Raw genomic sequence first — 20,516 nt, forward strand, 5'->3', positions numbered from 1 at the left:
TGGTGTGTGATTGTGCCCTGGGATGGGTTGGCACCCTGTCCAGGGGTGTGTCCCCTGCCTTGTGCCCTGACTCCCCTGGGATAGGCTTCAGGTTCCTGTGTAGGATTACAGAAAAAGGATGGATAGATGGATTTATTCTGTTGTAATGTGCCATACACGAGGAATGTAAGAAAGTGTGACAACATACCCCGCTCTCCTCTAATCATGTATCAGTAAGTCGGCTTTAATACATTCTCAGAAAGAGAACATGCTTTTACAAGAGAAACAAATGAAATCTTTGCGTCTTCGGCCACGTAACTGTTATAAATATTCTGTACTGGAGAGAGAATGTAACCCCAAATTATGCATGAAAATGTCACTGAAGCATAAGATTCGCATCAGTCGATCAGAAAGTTGTGTTATGTTGTGCAATGACGTTATTTCGATGAGGAGTCAGATGGGTCTTGTCGGTAGCTGGGCGGAATAAAAACTCGCCTTTTAAAGGCGGAGTAAATTTCCTCATTTACAGACCAGCAACAAGGCGAGTTTCATCTTCAAGCTGTACTAACTCAAATCTTAGACAGCTCACATTACCTGGACTTGAACCACCTCGACTTAAGCAGGACATGGACACCCATGTAAAACGAGGAGAGGTTTATTTACAACACCAAAAATATTCTGAGGTAAGCCTTCAGACACTTTTGTGTCGGTTTGTCTTTCTTTATTTTAGCACTTTAATAACTTTTTAAAGTAGATCTGAGAAACAAATCATATTGTATAAACGAAAAGAAGTTATATAGGCCTATATATAGGATAACACATTAGATAAGCCTATAATAACTCGGTCTACAAGTTGTATAGTATAACTTAGAGATACAAACTATTGGTCCTATTTATAACAAGAAGAAACTAATCAGATATTGTATCCATCTCTCATTAATGCCAGCATCAGTATTATTCCAGCCAGTTACCCACACAATAAAGCATATGAATAAATCTGTGCTATATAAAATGATTTAAGGTTCATTTTTCACATTTGTCTGAACAAGTCTTTCCATTTACAGCCCATGATGGAAAGTTATGTGCTGGTATGAAAGAGGTGTAGTGGGCTGGGTTTCTACATGTCAAGACAGAGCATACATCCCAGTTTGTTTCGCAATGTAGCACATTTTTGGTGACGCAGTTTCATACATTTTTATTATGTGATGTACCAAGAACCCAACCCCAAACACACACACTCACTCATGAAAGGAGGAACTGTTTATTGATTAATCCTCATATGGTTGCTAGGGCCTCAACCATGGTCCTGGAGTAACCCTTTTCCTGCACATTTTAGTGTTATCTCTGCTCCCATCATTCCTAATACACCTAATCAGATAACTAACAGCCCATCCCGAGTGGAAGTGTGTGTGTTAATGCAAGGAAAACTATAAAATGTGCAGGACAGGGGGTACTCTAGGATCAAGGTTGGGAAACTGTGAACTAAGCAAATCAGAAATATGGTCACCTCCTTTTTTGGACATCCTGTTCTCCAGCACTATGTAATTAATATTGAATATGCAAGGTATATAAAAATCAATCTCCATAGCTATACAGATAATGCACAGACTAACTACCCCAATGCTCAGATAAACTTGTAATAGCCTTTCTAGCATTGCAAATGGATCAATAACAATTTCCTGATGGATACATTTGACTTAGAAGGAGATTTTCTTTATACAAACTTAATAATGCAAATTGATAAGAGTCTGAACCATGCAGTTGTGTTTTTCTACAGAGTACTTTATTTTAACATTATTTGATCTAACTTGAACGTCTGTCACTACACTGTTTTCACAATACATTTTGCACCTTTTTTTCTGTTAATCATTATCTGCACAGCTTATTTTTATAATTTCTTTGTATATCCTTTATGTATATCTGAATTATTTTATTCTTATTTTTACTTATGTTTTCTTCTATTATTTGTATTATTTATACGCTTCTGCAGCACATAAATTTCCATTCTGGGAACAAAAAAATGTTATCCTTCATTTTACCTCCTAAAAAGAGAAGCTGTAAATGGTGCAAAACTTTGCGGCCAGAGTACTAACATGAGCTCGGAAGAATGAGCATGTTGCACCTACTGTGTTGCCACGCTGTCAGCACTTCTGTTTTTACTAAAGTCTATTCCATGCATGTTTTTCTCTCTGTACTCCTGACTTCCAATTTCCTTGGTCAGAAGTGGAAGCGGTATTGGCTAAACCTTTACCCAAACAACCGGAATGGTGTGGCTCGACTGGAGCTAACAGAAACAACTCCGGAACGATCGCCAGTTATTGTCCGGAAGCACCCAGACCGCAAGATTGTAAGGTTGGCTGACTGTATCAGCGTTGTTCGACTCCCCCCACATGCAGAGGCCCTGCCTGGGGACAACATGGCTGCCTTTTGTGTAGCTACAGATGAAAAGAGGCTGGTGTTTGCTGTAGAGAAAGAGAACTGTGGAGAGTGGGTGGAGAAGATCTGCGAAATTGCCTTTCAGGTGATGACTTGAACATTTTAGCTTAAAAATATTAACTGAAAATATAAGTTTTTCTTGTTTAAACTGTTTTAATTTATCTCCCATGGTGTGTTTGATGTCCTGGTTTCTACATTTAACAGAAGAGCAGTAATAATGTGCCACAGCTAGTGCTACAGATGGAAGAGAATCAAATCTATGCTTCCAGAGAAGAAGGTTGGTCTTAAGTTTTTAGTTTTATTGAATCAAACCAAACTGTAACCAAACTATCAACAATATTTGACCTCATTGCATCATGAATCACTAAATGTTGCAACAATATCTGAAATTATTCCTTTGACTGCCTGCTGAATGTCATTGTTCCTCTTCCTTCAGTGTTTGAGTTTCTTGTGACTGTACAGCAGTCCGAGGCATCAGTGCGCTGCAGCCTGCAGGGAGCGTACTGGTTGCAGGTTGGTGAAGACATGTTTATGCTCAAGGACACTGATAGCAAGCAGAGGGTGATGGAATGGCCCTACAAGCTACTACGCCGCTATGGAAGAGACAAGGTCAGTAAGGAGCAAGTCGACCAGTGGAAATCTAGACACCTCCATTGGAAAGCTAGATTGACAGATAATTTTAATTGTTAAAATTTAAATGCCTGTCATTAATCTTCATCTTCATTGAACTTATCACATTGGAAAGTTTCAGTATGAATCATTAAGTATGTAATTGTGATGCTGTGATCCACTTCATACCTATTTTTGTTGTTTAGTGATCAAATAAAGTTTTAAAAAAAAAGCAGCCAGTGGCAAAAATGATCAATCCACATCATACCAATGACTCAGTATGGCGAAATATCAATATTGACAATATGGACATAATGTCCCTTTCCAATATATTATATTATATACTATAGGCATTATATTGTATCAAATATATATTTCCAGTATATTTGATACACTATTATGTCTATAGTATGGATTTTATATAAAATTAAGCCTTTATAATCAGAGATTAGTTTACAATGTTTATTTTCTGTCACAGCAAATGTTATAGCCCTATGCATCAATTTTCTTCTCTCTTCCTATGTAATTTTTCAGACGACGTTCTCAATTGAGGCAGGCAGACGCTGTGATTCTGGTCCTGGCACCTTTATATTTGAGACCAAGCAAGGTGATGAGATTCTCCATCTCATGGAACTGGCCATCCAGCAGCAGAAGAGCCTGACTGTTACTGGAGGCAGCTCCACTGTTCTCTCACCTTGTTCGCCATTGCCTAAACGACCAGGTAGTGCCAACTTGCTGGACATTCACATCAACACCTATTCTGACTCCAGCTTAAGTCCTGTGTACTCAAGCCCTGTATGTCCAGGCTCAGCTGAACCAGAATACATCAAACCTGTCATCGGCTCTCCCCAAACAACACAGAGGCATCCCGGTGAACCCATTTCCTTGCCTGAAATTGTGTACTCAAATCCTGTTGATGCCGTTGGGTTAGACAAGTGTACGCATACACAACCAGTCAGCTCAGAAGTGACTGTGAAAAACAGCAGTCCTGGTCATTGCTATAATCAGGACTTAGAACCAGTGTATTCTGATCCTGTTGATGTTTTCCAGCCTACATTTAATCCCCAAAAATATGCCTCTGCCAATCTTGCTAAAACAACAGAAACACTTCATTATGTCAGTCAGTCAGAGCCAGTGTACTCTGAGATATCTCATTTCACACCATACCCAGCACAGAAACAGGGAAGCATGGTTCAGAATGAGGAAGAACATATCTACAGTTTACCCGAGGTTTGTGCAGTTCACAAAACACAGGAGGACATTCACACGAGCACTGCAAAAGACAGTAAGCAGAACACAAAATGTAACATGATAGAGGAAGTCATCTACAGTCAAGTCAACAAACCTAAGAAATCCACAAAGCCTCAAGACAAGTACACCATTTACAAAGCACAAGAGATTATGTCGGAAGACCTTGGACTGATTTAAAAGAGCAATGGCATTTCTACTGATTTTGATAGCCATTCATAAAGATTATGTAATAATCATATAAATAAAAGTTCCTATCTTGCTACACTCTCAATGTGTCCATCATACAAGTCCCTGTGTGAGTTGTTAATATAATCTATTAGAATGAGAGCATTAGTTTAAGCCTGTGATTTGAACTGCAGCTCTAACTACTATCAGAGCTGCTATTGTAGAAAAGAAATGATCACTTTCTGACCAGTCAGATTTGAGAACTCAACGTTGCTGTGGTATAAGTATAAAATGTTTCTGTGGTTTCTGATCATCAATCCTCTATTGTAGGGTTCTACATAGAAACTTTATGGGTTCCCCAGACATATATTTAAATAGATAAATATGTAGATAGATAAATAGATAGATAGATAGATAGATAGATAGATAGATAGATAGATAGATATTTTGTAAGTGTAGATTATAGTTTTGTTTTTTTTTTTACAGTAATTAATTTGCTCATCATCATCATCATCATCATCGCACACACATATTCACACCTAGGGCAATACAAAAATGTGGTATGGATTGAAATATAGTGTTTTATTTGTTATTACTATTATTATTAATATTATAGCTGTTGCCACAAAGTTGGAAGCACACAACTGTATAAGATGTCTTTGTATGCTGTAACATTACAGTTTCCCTGAAACTAAGCAGCCCAAACCTGCTCCAGCATGACAGTGTCCCTGTGCACAAAGCGAGCTCCATGAAGACATGGTTTGCCAAAGTTGGAGGGAAAGAACTTGATCAGCCCACATAGAGCTCTGACCTCAACCCCCTGAACACCTTTAGGATGAATTACACAATCTCACTAATGCTCTTGTGGCTGAATAAGCAAATACCCACAACCACATTCCAAAAACTAGTGGAAAACCTTCCCAGATGAGTGGAGGTTTTTATAACAGCAAAGGGAGACCAAATAGGGAATGGGATGTTCAACAAGCACATATGGGTGTGATGGTCAGGTGTCCACAAACATTTGGCCATACAGTCACAATTATTATTTACTATTCTACTGGAATCTTGCAAATCTTAATTTTTTATTTCAGTCTTAACTAGCTAGCTAGATATAGTACACTGTAGCTGTACTATATTTGAACAAACCCTGTTCTGACATATTGACATATTGTGACAGTTCATTCAGCCAATTAGTCATGTAACAGCCATATACGAACTCCAACTGCTATACCTAAGTACAAAAATATAGACATTAGGCATTTTTAAATGTCCGCCCCACATCTATGCAGCATGGAAGAAAAGGCTACTAGAAAAGTCTACTTCTAAATTCTTTATGTTTATTACACATTTGAATTTCATGAATAGAGTGAAGGCCAGCCATGTAGCAGTGTGGTTGCTGCATCAAGTTACTTCAAGTCACAGCTATAAACCTTTTTGTGTTTTATGTAATGTCAGTATCTTTATTATAATGTCATATGTTTTTGTGATTGGAGTATTTATGCTCTACTGGCCCCCTGTGGACTCACCCCACTGTTTTCCATTACTACCTCCCTGCATGCCTCTTTTTCCTATTGCACTTTATTTACATCCTGTCAGCACTGTGTATGTCACGCATGTGTGTTATGATGACACTAAAGATCTAACTTGACTTGAATTAGCTTAGCTGACCTAGATAACCTAGAGTTGTGTACTCTCTCTACTTCCATGTGTTATTGAATGGGGTACTCGAGATACTTGTCATGATGGGTTGTTGTATGGTCTTGTTGCAAAACTGGCAGTTTATATTGTCCTTGGCTACTACAATGTGCTATCACTAGACAGTAAATTGATTACACTATAAAGTTGTATTTTGTTCTGTTAGTCTGGTTTCCCCTGGGCTCAAATGTAATACTCCTGTTGTATTTATTTAAGCAGCATGTCCAGCATCTTAAACATGTTCTTTCCAGCTTGTAAAAATGTGGACCTTAAAGTTAAGTGTTCTTTCTGTCAGTCTAAAGGAGCAGGGGTCAAACATACAACCCAAGAAACCTTGAACCAGAGAATGCAACCTTTTAGTTTATAATGTGTTTGCTTCCAGTTTAATTACAGAAATAAGCCAAAAAAAAAAAAATCACTTCCAACACAATCACTTGATGTTATGCCCTAAAACTGCACATGTCAATTCACACATGTGACTTCATGTGACAATAAGGGATCACATGTGGAAATGTATGAATCATGTGATAATCCACGAAACCACGAGCTCTACATGCGAACAATTTATATACGGAAAATTAATAAATGAATCATGTGGGTGGTGGGGGGTGGGAATCAAATGTGAAAGTAATGCACTACATGTGAAAAAAATGTGTGATTTGTGAAGTGTCACTAAAAACCACGTGTAAATTTCACATGTGAACCATGTGATCATTCACATGTGAAGTTCATGTGGTTCTTCTGTAAGAGGAGGGAGAAGCAGCATTAGTTTCTATGTCCTGAACATCAATATTAAATCCTACAACATTTTATTTTAAATGTTCTGTTTGATAAAGTAATAAGCACACAATATCAATATTCGCTAGACGCCAGAGTGGTCCAACCACCAATAGTGTCAGTTTTTTCCAAGAGAAATGGATTTATTTTGGGACGTTTTTTTAAAAAAAAGTTAATTAAAAAATGAATAAAAAAATAAAAAAAAAACTGTGAGCTTGATCTGCTATCTGCTCACAGCAGGTGCATTACAATGCAATATTGACTGAATATTATGAATAGGCTGAATGGTGTTCGCTTTTATCTTATATTCATGAGAGCATTTTTTATTGCTGAAAATAAGTTGATTTGAATAGAAACACTGCTTGTGTTATCAAGCATTAAAGCAAATCACAATGGACACTTCTTTTTATTTATGAATTAATGTTCAGCTGTTATTCAATGTTTTGGCCCACAGCAAACTGGAAAATCATTAATGTGGCTTTCTGGTGAAACTGAGTTTGACACTCCTGGTCTAAAGTGGCTTATGTGGGTGTCTCATGAATGCTGAAATTCAGGCAGTAGGAGAATGGACTCCAGCCCAGAATGCAGCATACCAGAGATCCATTCTAGCATTTTCAAGGTGCTTTAGGCTTCTTATTGGGAACTTTGCATATCATTGCATTGGGATTACATTGTTTTTCCGAGGCGCACTTGCTTACGGCTACCTCCTCTTGGCAGTCAGAAGCAAACAAACATCTATAGCCTATATTATTTGACTTTTCAGTTTACTCACTCTCAGAAACAGTGCTCCTGTGCCTAGTGTTCCCTGACCAGGATAAAGCGCTTACTGAAAATGAATGAATGAATGAATGAATATAATGATTAATTATGTGTATAATCAGCTATAATGTATGTAATGATGAGATTGATCATGTATAGTGTTGATGTATACTTTCAGTGTTATTTTTTTATTAAGGTATTAAAGGTATGTTACATTAGATTGAAGCAGATGTTTGACGACAAGTAAAGATTAAGTCAGAAAATACATTATTTAACATACTAAACAACATAGTCTGAAAAGAGAGAGAGAAAAAAAGACAAAGGATTCTCTTCCTTTTTCCCAAATGCAATTTCATCATTAATATTTGGGGCTGTAGACTCAGGGCATTACATGGTAAAGTACTTCTCCATAAATTTAATAGTGTTTCTTTTTTGTTGTTTTGTTTTGTTTTGTTAATAATAAGCATTATGGACCTTTTCAGTAACTCCATCTCTAATAATAAATATATGTTAAATTTTGGTAAAAGTTTAGCAATTTTTTTGTTTGAATCCAGAAGTTAGGCTTTCAGTGTTTTTTCCTTCCTGTAGTGTGACAGACATCACGAGGGTCCTCGACGTCACTACTACAAGGCAGCCGGAAGTCTCGTGACGTCACCGGCGAACGGCAACAAGACGACGGTGTTGCAACAATACGGTTACATTTTATCAGCAAATCACTGTTCTGGCTTTATTTTCATACTAAAAGGAATTCAAGCGAAACGGCTCCTTTTCGCATACACTGAAAGAAACGACGGCTGTGTGTCGTTTCCGGTGGCTTTCATTATGTCGAATCGTCTGGCCTTTCAGACTCAGCTAGCCTCCATCATGGAGGTGCTGGCGAACGCAGCCGTGGCAGAAATCTGCAAACTGGTGGACGATGACTACGCGGTGATTAATCTGCAGATGTCTCAATGCCAGCGCGAAAACAAGGCTCTGAAGAGGAAACTCCATCTGATGGAGCTGCGAATGGCCCGAGGTTACGCCGAAAGGAGAATCCGCGAAAGCTCAGGAAATCGCTCCAATAGAGTCCAAGTGAGCGCAAATCTATCAGACAAATACAGAGCTCCTGTAGCTGGTACGTACCGCGATATCTGTCCGGAATAAACCACCAGCCACCCCAAAGCTGGTTCTTTTCCACTAATAATCCTCCCGAAGTGCTTTCTTCCTCTTATACCACAGCAGATTTACACCGATTACATTTTGTTTGTTTGTTTATTAATGGATTAATTAATGGAACTTTTTATCCGTTTATAGTTACAGCTAATGCTGTGGATCGACACAAATGAATTCCTGTTATCATTATCTTTATAACCTCAGTTATAAACAGTAAATCCCTTACCAATCTCTCTTTTCTCTCTCTGTCTTAAAGTTAAAACGTAGCTTGTCGTGTTGTCCTCACTCCTGAAGACTTTCCAGTACTTGGAAACTTACTGACCGTTACAAAGTGCTGGTTCTGGAGACTTGTTCTGTAACTGTTAAATAAACGTCTCCTTACACCAAGCATCACTATATTAACGATTGTACACTTTTTTTGTTAAATAACACATTTAAAATGTTTTATTAGCCTTGATTTATGTATACTGTTCGCCATACAAGTCCCTTTGATTAAATTATTACTACAGAAACCATAATGCGTTAATATAAACCCGTGAGTTGCTTTGCATTACTGCCACTTATAGAAATGTAATCGACACCTTCTAACCAGTCAGATTCGAGAAGTCAGAAGTGCTGTGGTATAAGTATTTGCAGTAGTTTTACACAGTTGTATTCTTCCATGTACTATAGTACAATAGATGTTGCATGTTCATTACATCCTGTTGTGTTTTGCTTTTCTGTTCCAAGACATTTTTCCAAATCAAGATGAACTCTACGGGAGGCAGTTAAATGAGGATGTTTGGAGAGATGGGGAACCTTCCAGTGCAGATGTGCAGATTGGGCATCCAGTCATCAAACATGATGAGAATGGGGTAAGCAAGGGTTGCACGACCTGCACAAACACCTGATTTAACTAATCTGTTCATTGTTTGAATTAGTGCTTGTGTCAAAGCAAGAAAACATCACAAAAGTGTGGATGAAGCCCTGTTGTGAATATATAACTACACTGCATTATGTATGAAATAATGGTTTCTGCAACTCCATGTACCTCACTGGTAACCCTTAAATTTATTGTCATCTCTTACATATACATGAATATAATGTAAATATTAAACTTCATAGAAGCATACAATACGCTAGACTCAGACTCCTACTAGACTGTGGTAACAGTGTAAACAATAAGTACGCAGGCCAACAGGATTTTTGTGAACAGGACTATGTTTCCACCAGTGTAAAATGTAACCGGGGAGTTTAATTAATTAATTAATTAATTGTTATAGTCTGTGCACGGGGCAGCAATACAGATACATGCTTTTTTTTGGAACAGCATAGATTGGTTTCTGATTAGCCATCAACACTGTGTCAGTGACATGTAATGTGTATATTTAATAGGGGAAGTAATAGGGGTTAAAAATACTTGAGTGATTTTCATGCTCAAACGCACTTACTAACTTAGTCATGAACTGAGTAGTTGAATCAGGTTTGTTTTAACAAAGAAACACCTAAATTTATTGGGCTCTAAATATACTCCACCATAAGAGATATGATTCATATCAACATCAGCTGATTAGAGAAATAAGTCTTATGTCTGTAATCTGCTATGAATCCCTGTAGTTCAGCTTCTGGTGTTTTCTCTCAAAAGCATGAAGACTCCAGCCAGGCTGGACCAAACGCTGTACTTGTTAAGGCTGAGACATCTGATGAGGGCCACACACAGCAGCAACTATTCATTCGAGAAGATGGTGAGTAGATGGATTAAAGATTTTATTGGCATTTATAAATAATAGAAAACCAACCATGTTTAAAATGAATAAAGCCATAGAGAAAATAGAAATAAAGCATTGCGTCATAAATATTAAAAACTGTTACGTAGAAGGATGTATGGTTATAACCTGTTGTGTCTATATTTGCATCTATCTCCCACTGTTTCTCAGGAGTGGCAGAACCTGTGTGTGAGGGTGTGGAGGCAGATTATGGTGCTGCTCATGTGGATAAAGTGGATGGTCAGAACTCCAGGACGCGGCACGAGGCTTTGGAGGTCAGTGGATCTGACAAAGTGCTTAAATCTGAGCCACAGTTTGAGAACGCTGAGGGGTTATCCCAGGAGCCCTTGGGAGGACAGGGACAGGCAGAGTTTGGTGTAAGTGGGGAGTGCGCTCCTTTGGGGGAGCTATTTATGCAAGGGGGTGATGATGCGGACCCACAGCAGCCGTCTTGTTCATACATGATGAGTGACAGTAAAACTGAGAGCCAACCTGAGCATCTCCCACAGAAACCAGAGATCATAGAGGTTGAGTCTGCAGAGGAAGGAGATGACGTCACTGTTTGGGACAACAATAAGAAATCAACAATACACCAGACTTTGCAAAAGTACCCAACCACAAGAACAGAGCACCTTAATAATTTTAGCATTCCTTCATCCAGCCTATCACGGTTGACCAGTGACTTTCCAGTGGTGGCATCAACATCTTCAGTTATACCAGATGTGGACAGTTGGCAACATGCCAAAGGCGTCAGTCTATACCAGCCAAGAATTGGACAGGCAAGACATGAGCGAGCTCACAACGAGAAACTCTTTACTTGCAAATATTGTGGAAAAGCTTTCAACCGCCCCAAGAAGGTGGAGATCCACCAACGAATCCACACGGGCGAGAAGCCGTTCCGCTGTAACACCTGCGGGAAGCTCTTTGCTGAGGCCGGAAACCTGAAGAAGCACCAGAAAGTTCATACAGGGGAGCGGCCCTACAGCTGCACCCAGTGCGGGAAGGCATTTGCCTGGATACGAAACCTCAAAACCCATCAGCAAAAATACCACCCTGATATGCTCACAGCAGAGGAACTACTGTCCCTTGGGCCAATCAACAACTGACCAAAATGACTTATGGACATGTAGATGGATCAAGCTGCATGCAACTGTGGGTTGTTTATAGTATATTGATATGATATACAGACATCTAGAATACTGATGAGAAACATCAGCTCTGAATTTGGTCCAACCAAGTATTTTACAGTCTGTACTGCTTGATTTAAGTGGGGTTCACTTTTTTCTTTTTTTTTTTTTTTTTTTTTTTTCCTTTTTTCTTTTTTTTTTTTCCAATAAATGACACAGAAATTTACTCAGCTGATAGTACTAAGTACCCAAAATGTTGATCTATAGTTACTGTCAAGCCCAGACATAAGTGGTTTTAGTGGCAACTATTTGGAACTGTATGACTCCAAAATAAACTTTGATTAATCAGTGCATTTGTTTACTCCTTTGAGGGGAAAATTGTTAGTTTAAATGATTTTGTAGAAATATTTTTTTTTTCCCCATAATTGTTGCCTGTATGACAAGGTTAGCTGTATTATCCAGATAGCTTCAGCTGAAACTCAAGACTATCCAATAGAAGAAGAGGTAAGAAGGGATCTGCACTGGTGTTTGTCTTACCTTATCTAACTGAGAAATCCTGCTTTGTAGAATACCTCTTAGTCAACCAAAAAAGTACTTGTAACATTAAATCACAACTATTTTGCTACTATCAACTATCAGCAAACAAGCAAACACTGGCTTTATTCAGTGGTCAATATTCAATAAAATGCCCCTTTGTAGAAACCTCTGAGCATGGGTATTATTGTGTGTTTCAATTTGGATCTCTTAGGTTCATGTCTGCAGACATATGTGTTTTGTAGAAAAATTAACTGGGAGCAAGGAGAGAATAGAAGCATAAGTGTTAAGCAAAAATGATGGATTCTACATTAAACTGTATACCTGTCCACACAACAAAGCCACAAAACATCAACCTTCCACTGCAAACTTTAATTAGCTAACAGGAGAGTGCTAGCTCTCACTTGAATCACTTGTAAATACTAGAAGTGTGCCATACACTCTTTTACCTTTCACCAACACACTTTTACCTTATGCTGATTATCTAATGTATGAACCTAATGTTAGCTAGAATATTAAGTTTTTTTTCTACACATTAATTAAATTTGGAGCATACTACAAAACTTTGCTCTATTACAATGCATCTGTGGAGGCAGAGCCTGTACTATGAAAATTTTTCCAAATGCATTACAACATGGCACTAAGCAAATATGTAACATACACCAACACCTATTTAATGGGCTGTTGCCGTGATTGTGTTTGTGTATGTAACATCAGGCCTCAGGTGGTAATCCTCAGTCTTTGTGTGTGTGTGTTTGTGTGTGTCTGCACTATAGTGCCAAAAGACAGATGACGAAGAGCCAGACGTGCTGTTCATCAAGGAAGAGCATTCAGAGCTGGAGGAGCAAGAAAGCCAGACACATGGTGGCATGACCCTGCAAGACGGTGAGTCAAAGCGAGTGAGGAGAAGTGATGAAATATAGTAAATGGGCCACACATCAGACTTGATCTCTCAAGGTTTAGTCCTGGTTATATGTGTGTATTGGGCAAAGCATGAAACTTTGCAGTACCCCATTTTAATGAATGAATGCAAGTGGAAACCTATGCTTGGCTTGAGTCAGCTCTTTCAGCTAAATATCTTGGTACCAAGATACCTTCTTATCTGTACTGGACAAAGTTTGCAATCTTTTGACCAGTGATTTGTTTTTTGCTTAACTATTTCTGAAATGGTTACATAAAATAATAAAAGCTACCTTTTAATTAACAAAGTAACATTTAAAATATTACATTTAACTTTTAATATTTTAAAAATTGTGAGAACAAATGTACTTTGTGATGCTTCATTAAGAATATTCATTTAATCTGACCGAAATATTAGGATCAAATTGTAGAAATTGGGGAATCACCTGATAATCATAATCACCTGATAATTTTGGGTTTTTTTCCACTATTAATATATTAACCAGTTTTGTTACTTGTCATACTGAAGTGAAACCTCACACATTCACTGTCATGTTACTATAAATTAAATATCCTCTTTTTTGTAAAAAAAAAAAAAAAAAAAAAAAAAAAAAAAAAAGCTCCACTGTATATTTATCCACTGAGGTTTTGTGTGCTCCTCAGGATTTGTGGAGTCCAGCACGGACGTTTGTGGAAATGGAGTCTCTTCCTCACCTGCACAGATCACATTAGCCCTCAATGTACAGGAGGTCAGTGTGGATAATACAGTGATAAAATCACAATATAGCTGTCAGTCTTGCTCTAATATCAAAGTTCTGTACTCTTATACTCAGTACCAAACATTTATTGTATGCATTCTTTTGGGTTTTTTTGGTCAAATGAAAGACTGATTATTTTGTTGTTTTCAGACTCATGAGCTGGAGTCATCCCTTGTTAAGGGTGAAAGCAGACTTCAAGAAGAACACCAGGGAACTTCCAGTCAGGCAACAGACATGCAGATGACTATACAGAGTGAGTAAGATATCTGTGCAATGATAATAGAAAAAAAGTTTGCTTAGTCACCAATTTCCTGTAGTACTCATTTAGTGACTTAAAGTAACTTTAAAGAATTGATTTCTTAATTTCTTGTTTCATTGGTGTACAAACATGTTTAAGATGAGCAAAATTCCTGATGCATTTCTTCTGTTATCCAGATGTGGTAGACTCCCAGACTGCTGGGTCTCTGTGTTCACGTGAGTCAGTTCTTCCTCAGAGAGAAGTCAAAGTGTGGGATATCTCCACTTCCCAGTCTCATCTCCAAGGGCCAGATGAGAGCAGCAACATCCCACTTTCAAACCAGAATGCTCAGAGAAAAACGGTAGTGTCTGTCGATGTGCTAGGGACAAATAGTACACTGTATGAGAGAGCAAAGGACATGGAGAGTTCTTTTCCACGATGGGCTGCGAATAGCCCCTCTGACAGTCAGCCATCTTGTTCTTATATTGTGGAAGTAGAGCAAGACCAAGACTGTGTTCTGGTGCAGCCGGGACCTGTGTCTGTTAGGGGTAGGCACAAAGCGGCTGCATCAAACAGGCTTCAGGATGCCAGAGGGCTTCATAGGGTGGAGGCAGAGTGGAGCACGGTCACTGCTTCAAGCCAAGCCCATACTCAGCAGTTCAGTCACTTCAACAGGACTCGATTAGATGCAGCAAACCGAGCAAATCTCACTCAGGCTGTTCCAAACTTGCCACATGCTGGAGTTTCTCTTGCTGGGCTACAGCTTCCAAGGCGCATGGAGAAGGGCAAAAGGAAAAGTTATATCTGCAGGTACTGTGGAAAAGCTTTTACTGGGCAGTCTAACTTAGAGGCTCATCAACGCATCCACACTGGAGAGAAGCCTTTCAAGTGTGAGACCTGTGGGAAGCTCTTTACAGAGGCAGGAAACCTGAAGAAGCATCAGAGAGTTCATACTGGAGAGAAACCGTTTGTGTGTAATCGCTGTGGGAAACGTTTTGCCTGGATCTGCAATCTCAGGACACATCAGCAGTCAGCTTCCTGTGGGGGAGTGTAAGGCAAAATCTGACCTGATCACTTGCACTGAAAAAGTGCAAATATTCACACAAAATCTGTGTGCTTGGTAAAAATGGTTGGATAAGTGGAATCAGATAGATCAGATTTAGTAATTATTAGACAATGACAAAGTGTTTAAACACATAGTGATAGAAAACTGCAGTGTGCAGTAGGGCTGGGCAATATGGCAAAATTATTTTAATATCTTGATATAATAACATCATGATACCCTTTTTTAATATCATTGGCTGTCAGTACTTTTATAACTCCTTTGTTACTCTGAAATGTAACTGACTGGCCATTATTTTGTACCAGTTTCATTTCCACCTCTTTTTTCCTTTCCATCAAATGCTTCAGACAAAAATCTGTGAACATATAGTAGCTTGTGTTGGCCTTGTTGTTTGAACCTCAGCAAAATTATATTGTGTATCATGAAGGTGTCTTTAAGTATCATGATATGATATTTTTGCCGTATCGCCCACCCCTAGTGTGGATGAGCGAGGATGAACAGAGTTTGAAGTTGTATAAAACACATGGTGCTTTCCTCTATATTGGTTTGGTGCCTTAATTGTTACATGTAGACTTGGTCTGATTTCAGAAATTGCAAACACCATTCTACCTCTTGAATTTTTCTGCGGACAAAAACAAAGCAATATGTTTGAACCAGATGGAAGAATATCCAATTATGATTCAACTCCAGAACATGTTCGCCTGGTAATACAGAAAATGATAGCAATGTACCATGAACTTCACTGTAAGCTGACTCATTGTAAAATAATGAAATGAATAAGATCACATTAAATGTTGGACGCATTTGTAAAACAGAAGTGAAATTTGTGAACACTTACACAAGGTAGGCTCTTAGACCACAGCGCTGCTGAATTCTCGATCCTGATTGGTCAGAAAATATTGATCCATTTTCTATAACAGGTTTATTTTAATGCTCTCTTTCTTATCGATTCTATAGTAACAACTTACACAGGGACTTATATGGAGGGCATTCCACATATTCTAAGATTAAAAAACATGCTATTTAAGAAAGAAAAAAGTATAATCTTTGATATGGTGACACTTTTTCAATTAGTTTTTTTTTATGTTAACATACACTATATAGCCAAATGTTTGTGGACACCTGACCGTCACACCCATATGTGATTTTTGAACATCCCACTCCAGATGTAGTTCCCCTTTTGCTGTTATAATAAACTCCGCCCTTTTGGGAAGGATTTGCTCATTCAGCCACAAGAGCATTAGTGAGATCAGACACTTATGTCAGGTGAGGAGGCCTGGTGCACAGTCAGTGTTCCAATTCATCCCAAAGGTGTTCAGTGGGGGTGAGGTCAGGGCTCTGTGCAGGCCAGTAGAGTTCTGTCACTCCAGCGTTGGCAAACCATGTATTTGTGGAGCTCGATTTCTGCACAGGGGCACTGTCGTGCAGGAAGGGTTGTTATTAGTATACTGTGCCTTTGGGACCTCATAACTATTAAAAAATGATTTAAGGTTTTAAGATGTTCTTTGAATATTCACCATATTTATAAGACTACAGACTACATATTTCACTAATATTTCATATTCGATGTTTCATTTCCAACAATATTTCATATGGTCCCTAAAAACCTTTTAGAATTATGCATTTTGTTATAGAATTAGTTTAATTCCTAACCATATCTGCATCAGACATCCTTTTTTCCAAAACTAAAGTAGCAGCAAACATCTTTGAACAAAATTTGGAATCATATTACTTGACTTCTTGTTATTTATAAGAAATCAATTATAATTTTTTTAGCTGTGAAGAATTATTGATTTATTTTAATAAAGCATGAAGATGACTGGGTGGACAAGAACATGACAAGGTGGACAAGGACATAAAGTGGACAGAGGTAAGACTGAGTTAAGTAATATATTACATTGTTGAAACAAAAGTAAACAGTTGTGATTTCATGAGAATATTTTGGTGAATTTGCAATATAAATCTAAAGAATTTGGATCTCAAGGTTTGTTCAGCTCATATTTAAATGCATCGTACCAGAACCTTTTGAACATTGTCAATGACAAAAGCCCTTGGCGAGGATATGAAGCCTCAAAGTATGCTGCAACCAAACTGATTATTGACACATAAAGTGAACTGATTTTAATGATGTAATGAATTTATTTGAACTATTTAAGGAAATGGTTTTAGACATTTACAGAACTGGTTTTAATGATTTACTTGAAATGCTCTTCCACATACTTCCAAACTGACCGCTCCAACTGGATGGAGCATCTGTTCAAGGCTTGTGGTTTAGCCGTAATGCACAGAATCTGCCCATCATTATACAAACAGGTATCTTCTCATGGACTTGGCCAAAAGAATTTGTTGATACTGTTGAGGTGCTTGCACTTCCCTTTAATACTGTTTTCAGCAACGTCCAGTATTATGCCAATTTTAAAGTCTCAAAATGATGTAGGCCTAATTTTTAGAGGCATCCTCACTGTGTTTGTGTGTGTCTTTTTTAACAACACGCCCTAATTATACACAAAGTAGGGAAACATTTTCCCCATTTCACAACCCATTAAAAAGACTTCAATCTGATGCCAAACAAGAACAGCCTCCCACACCTGTTAGAAGAAACCTCAGCAAGCTACAAAAAGTAACCAGTGGAACAGGACGGCCAACCACACAATAACATCAACACTGTAAACATAAAATGCTCAGAAACATTTGGGAAAAAATTTTTTTCCTTCTTATTGCTATTAATTTCATTATTATTATATTATTTTTGCTATTGTGATTTTTTTTCCTTCTTATTGCTATTATTTTATCAAACTTTTTTTTAAAATTGTGAGTAAATGTGTATCTCTGTAATTTAATGTTACCATTGCTTTGGCAATGTAAAACCTTTTACCATGCCAATAAAGCTACTTGAATCTTGAATCCTGAATTGTGTTCAATTCACATGAGTGAATGTGTTCAATTCATGAGGTCCCTTTCCAGAACCTTCAAACTGACTGTCCCTCAGTGGTGGAATGAACTTCCAACCTCAATCTGGACAGCAGAATCCGTCACTATCTTCAAAAACAGCTAAAGACCCAGCTTTTCCGTGAACACTTAACTAACCCCTAACTTGTCCCCACTCAAAAAAAATAAATAAATAAAATAAAAAAATAATAATAAAAAAATCTTCACTTAAACCACCTCTTATACCACTATTCTGTTCACTTTGTTTCAATAGAACGCAATTAAAAGTCTTGTATGGTAGCTCTACTTGTATTGTTCTCTGCTTGATGTATTTCTTTGGTGTATTAATTGAAGGAATGAATTGCGATGTATCTTAATTTCCTCCTTTGTAAGTCTCTTTGGATAAAAGCATCTGCTAAGTGCAAACATAGCAGAGGATGGTTTCGATCCATCGACCTCTGGGTTATGGGCCCAGCACGCTTCCGCTGCGCCACTCTGCTGTTGTCTGTGGGGGCCTTGGTTATCTACTACTTGGATTTGTGAAACAAATAATTCCTTGAATCTTGAACTGTTAGCGATACTCTGGTGGTACCACTCTTTCAGCTACTTAAAGCTTACGACCACTTTGGTAAATCATCCACAGGTCCACAATTTTTCTGATGTTTTAATACAATGATGTTTTAATTGAATTCAAACAAATTGCAGAAAATAAAATGCTTAGCACGGTCTTGTAGGTTCATTCTGTATAACATCAAGAAAATCAGACCCTATCTCACTGATCATGCCACACAGCTAGTAGTCCAGGCTATTGTTATCTCAAAACTGGTCTACTGCAACGCACTACTCCTGGGCCTCCCAGCCAGCTCCATCAAGCCCCTTCAGATGATTTAGAATGCAGCACGCCTTGTTTTCAACCAGCCAAGAAGGACCCACATCACACCCCTCTTCGTCTCCCTCCACTGGCTTCCTGTAGCCTCCTGCATCAAATTCAAGGCCTTGATGCTCATGTACAAGACCTTGTCTGGAACAGCACCCCCCTACCTCATCATTCTCCTTGAGGTTTATGTTTCCTCCCACAACCTGCGATCAGTTAACGACAGACGCCTGGTAAGGCCTACTCAGCGAGGCATGAGGTCCCTTTCCAGAACCTTCAAACTGACTGTCCCTCAGTGGTGGAATGAACTTCCAACCTCAATCTGGACAGCAGAATCCGTCACTATCTTCAAAAACGGCTAAAGACCCAGCTTTTCCGTGAACACTTAAGTAACCCCTAACTTGCCCCCCCCCCCCAAAAAAAATCTGCACTTACACCACTACTCTGTGCACTTTGTTTCAGTAGAATTCAATTAAAAGTCTTGCATGGTAGCACTACTTGTATTGTTCTCTGTTTGATATATTAATTGAAGGAATGAATTGAGATATATCTTAATTTCCTCCTTTGTAAGTCTCTTTGGATAAAAGCATCTGCTGAACATTAGCATAGCAGAGGATGGTTTCGATCCATCGACCTCTGGGTTATGGGCCCAGCACGCTTCCGCTGCGCCACTCTGCTGGTGTTTGGTTTTACTTGGTTACCTACTACTTGGATTTGTGAAACAAATAATTCTCTTTTTCAACAATATTTCATATGGCCCCTAAAAATCTTTTAGAATTATGCATTTTGTTGTAGAATTAGTTTAATTCTTAACCGTATCTGCATCAGACATCCTTTTTTCCAAAACTAAAGTAGCAGCAACAAAATTTGGAATCATATTACTTGACTCCTTGTTATTTATAAGAAATCAATTGTAATTTTTTTTTTTTTTATTTTTTTTTTTTTTTTTTTTTTTTTCAGCTGGGAAGAATTATTGATTTATTTTAATAAAGCATGAAGATGACTGGGTGGACAAGAACTTGACAAGGTGGACAAGGACATAACGGAGTGGACAGAGGTAAGACTGAGTTAAGTAATATATTACATTGTTGAAACAAAAGTAAACAGTTGTGATTTCATGAGAATATTTTGGTGAATTTGCAATATAAATCTAAAGAATTTGGATCTCAAGGTTTGTTCAGCTCATATTTAAATGCACAGCACCAGAACCTTTTGAACAGTGTCAGTGTAAAAATCTTGTATGGTAGTAGCACTACTTGTATTGTTCTCTGCTTGATCAAATTCAAATTTTGTCACATGCATAACCATACACAGTACTACTTGCAGTGAAATGCTTTATACAACTGTTCTGACATAAAATAAGAAAATATAGAAAAATATATACATAAAAATATATGAAGGGATAAAAAAAACTGTATAAGAATATTTATATGGATATATGGATGGAAGATGTAAGGTGCAGATATGTGCAGTTTGTGCAATAATGTGCAATACTAAATACTAAATTGCAATACTATAATACATTA

General features: G+C 38.0%; 2 protein-coding genes and 2 non-coding genes across 4 annotated transcripts; 2 read left to right on the forward strand and 2 right to left on the reverse strand.

The window, feature by feature from the left end:
- On the forward strand, nt 1-4,539 carry dok1a (docking protein 1a). Its single transcript, XM_026934625.3, has 5 exons — nt 1-662; nt 2,201-2,500; nt 2,620-2,692; nt 2,852-3,024; nt 3,559-4,539. Exons 1-5 carry the CDS (start codon nt 606-608, stop codon nt 4,450-4,452), a joined length of 1,497 nt encoding a protein of 498 aa, XP_026790426.2. The 5' UTR covers nt 1-605; the 3' UTR covers nt 4,453-4,539.
- Nucleotides 4,540-8,282: 3,743 nt separating this feature from the next.
- On the forward strand, nt 8,283-18,092 carry si:ch211-89o9.6 (zinc finger protein sens). Its single transcript, XM_026934975.3, has 8 exons — nt 8,283-8,785; nt 9,553-9,677; nt 10,448-10,547; nt 10,740-10,843; nt 13,006-13,114; nt 13,793-13,878; nt 14,038-14,140; nt 14,323-18,092. The coding sequence occupies exons 1-8, from the start codon at nt 8,494-8,496 to the stop codon at nt 15,177-15,179; spliced, it is 1,776 nt and encodes a 591-aa protein (XP_026790776.3). The 5' UTR covers nt 8,283-8,493; the 3' UTR covers nt 15,180-18,092.
- A 452-nt stretch (nt 18,093-18,544) lies between these two features.
- Nucleotides 18,545-18,616, reverse strand: trnam-cau (transfer RNA methionine (anticodon CAU)). Its single transcript has one exon. It is a non-coding gene; the product is annotated as a tRNA-Met (tRNA).
- Nucleotides 18,617-19,596: 980 nt separating this feature from the next.
- Nucleotides 19,597-19,668, reverse strand: trnam-cau (transfer RNA methionine (anticodon CAU)). Its single transcript has one exon. It is a non-coding gene; the product is annotated as a tRNA-Met (tRNA).
- Nucleotides 19,669-20,516: the final 848 nt, after the last annotated feature.

Source organism: Pangasianodon hypophthalmus, chromosome 3 (genome assembly GCF_027358585.1).
Source record: "Pangasianodon hypophthalmus isolate fPanHyp1 chromosome 3, fPanHyp1.pri, whole genome shotgun sequence".
In the NCBI taxonomy this organism is placed as follows: domain Eukaryota; kingdom Metazoa; phylum Chordata; class Actinopteri; order Siluriformes; family Pangasiidae; genus Pangasianodon; species Pangasianodon hypophthalmus.

Bases quoted from the DNA above. Each gene is read 5' to 3' on its own strand.
- si:ch211-89o9.6 (XM_026934975.3), top strand. From the start codon at position 8,494: ATGTCGAATCGTCTGGCCTTTCAGACTCAGCTAGCCTCCATCATGGAG. The intron at 9,678-10,447 runs GTAAGCAAGGGT...TTCTCTCAAAAG, and splicing joins TCAAACATGATGAGAATGGG to CATGAAGACTCCAGCCAGGC. The intron at 13,115-13,792 runs GTGAGTCAAAGC...TGTGCTCCTCAG, and splicing joins TGGCATGACCCTGCAAGACG to GATTTGTGGAGTCCAGCACG.
- dok1a (XM_026934625.3), top strand. From the start codon at position 606: ATGGACACCCATGTAAAACGAGGAGAGGTTTATTTACAACACCAAAAA. The intron at 663-2,200 runs GTAAGCCTTCAG...TTCCTTGGTCAG, and splicing joins AACACCAAAAATATTCTGAG to AAGTGGAAGCGGTATTGGCT. The intron at 2,693-2,851 runs GTTGGTCTTAAG...CTCTTCCTTCAG, and splicing joins CTATGCTTCCAGAGAAGAAG to TGTTTGAGTTTCTTGTGACT.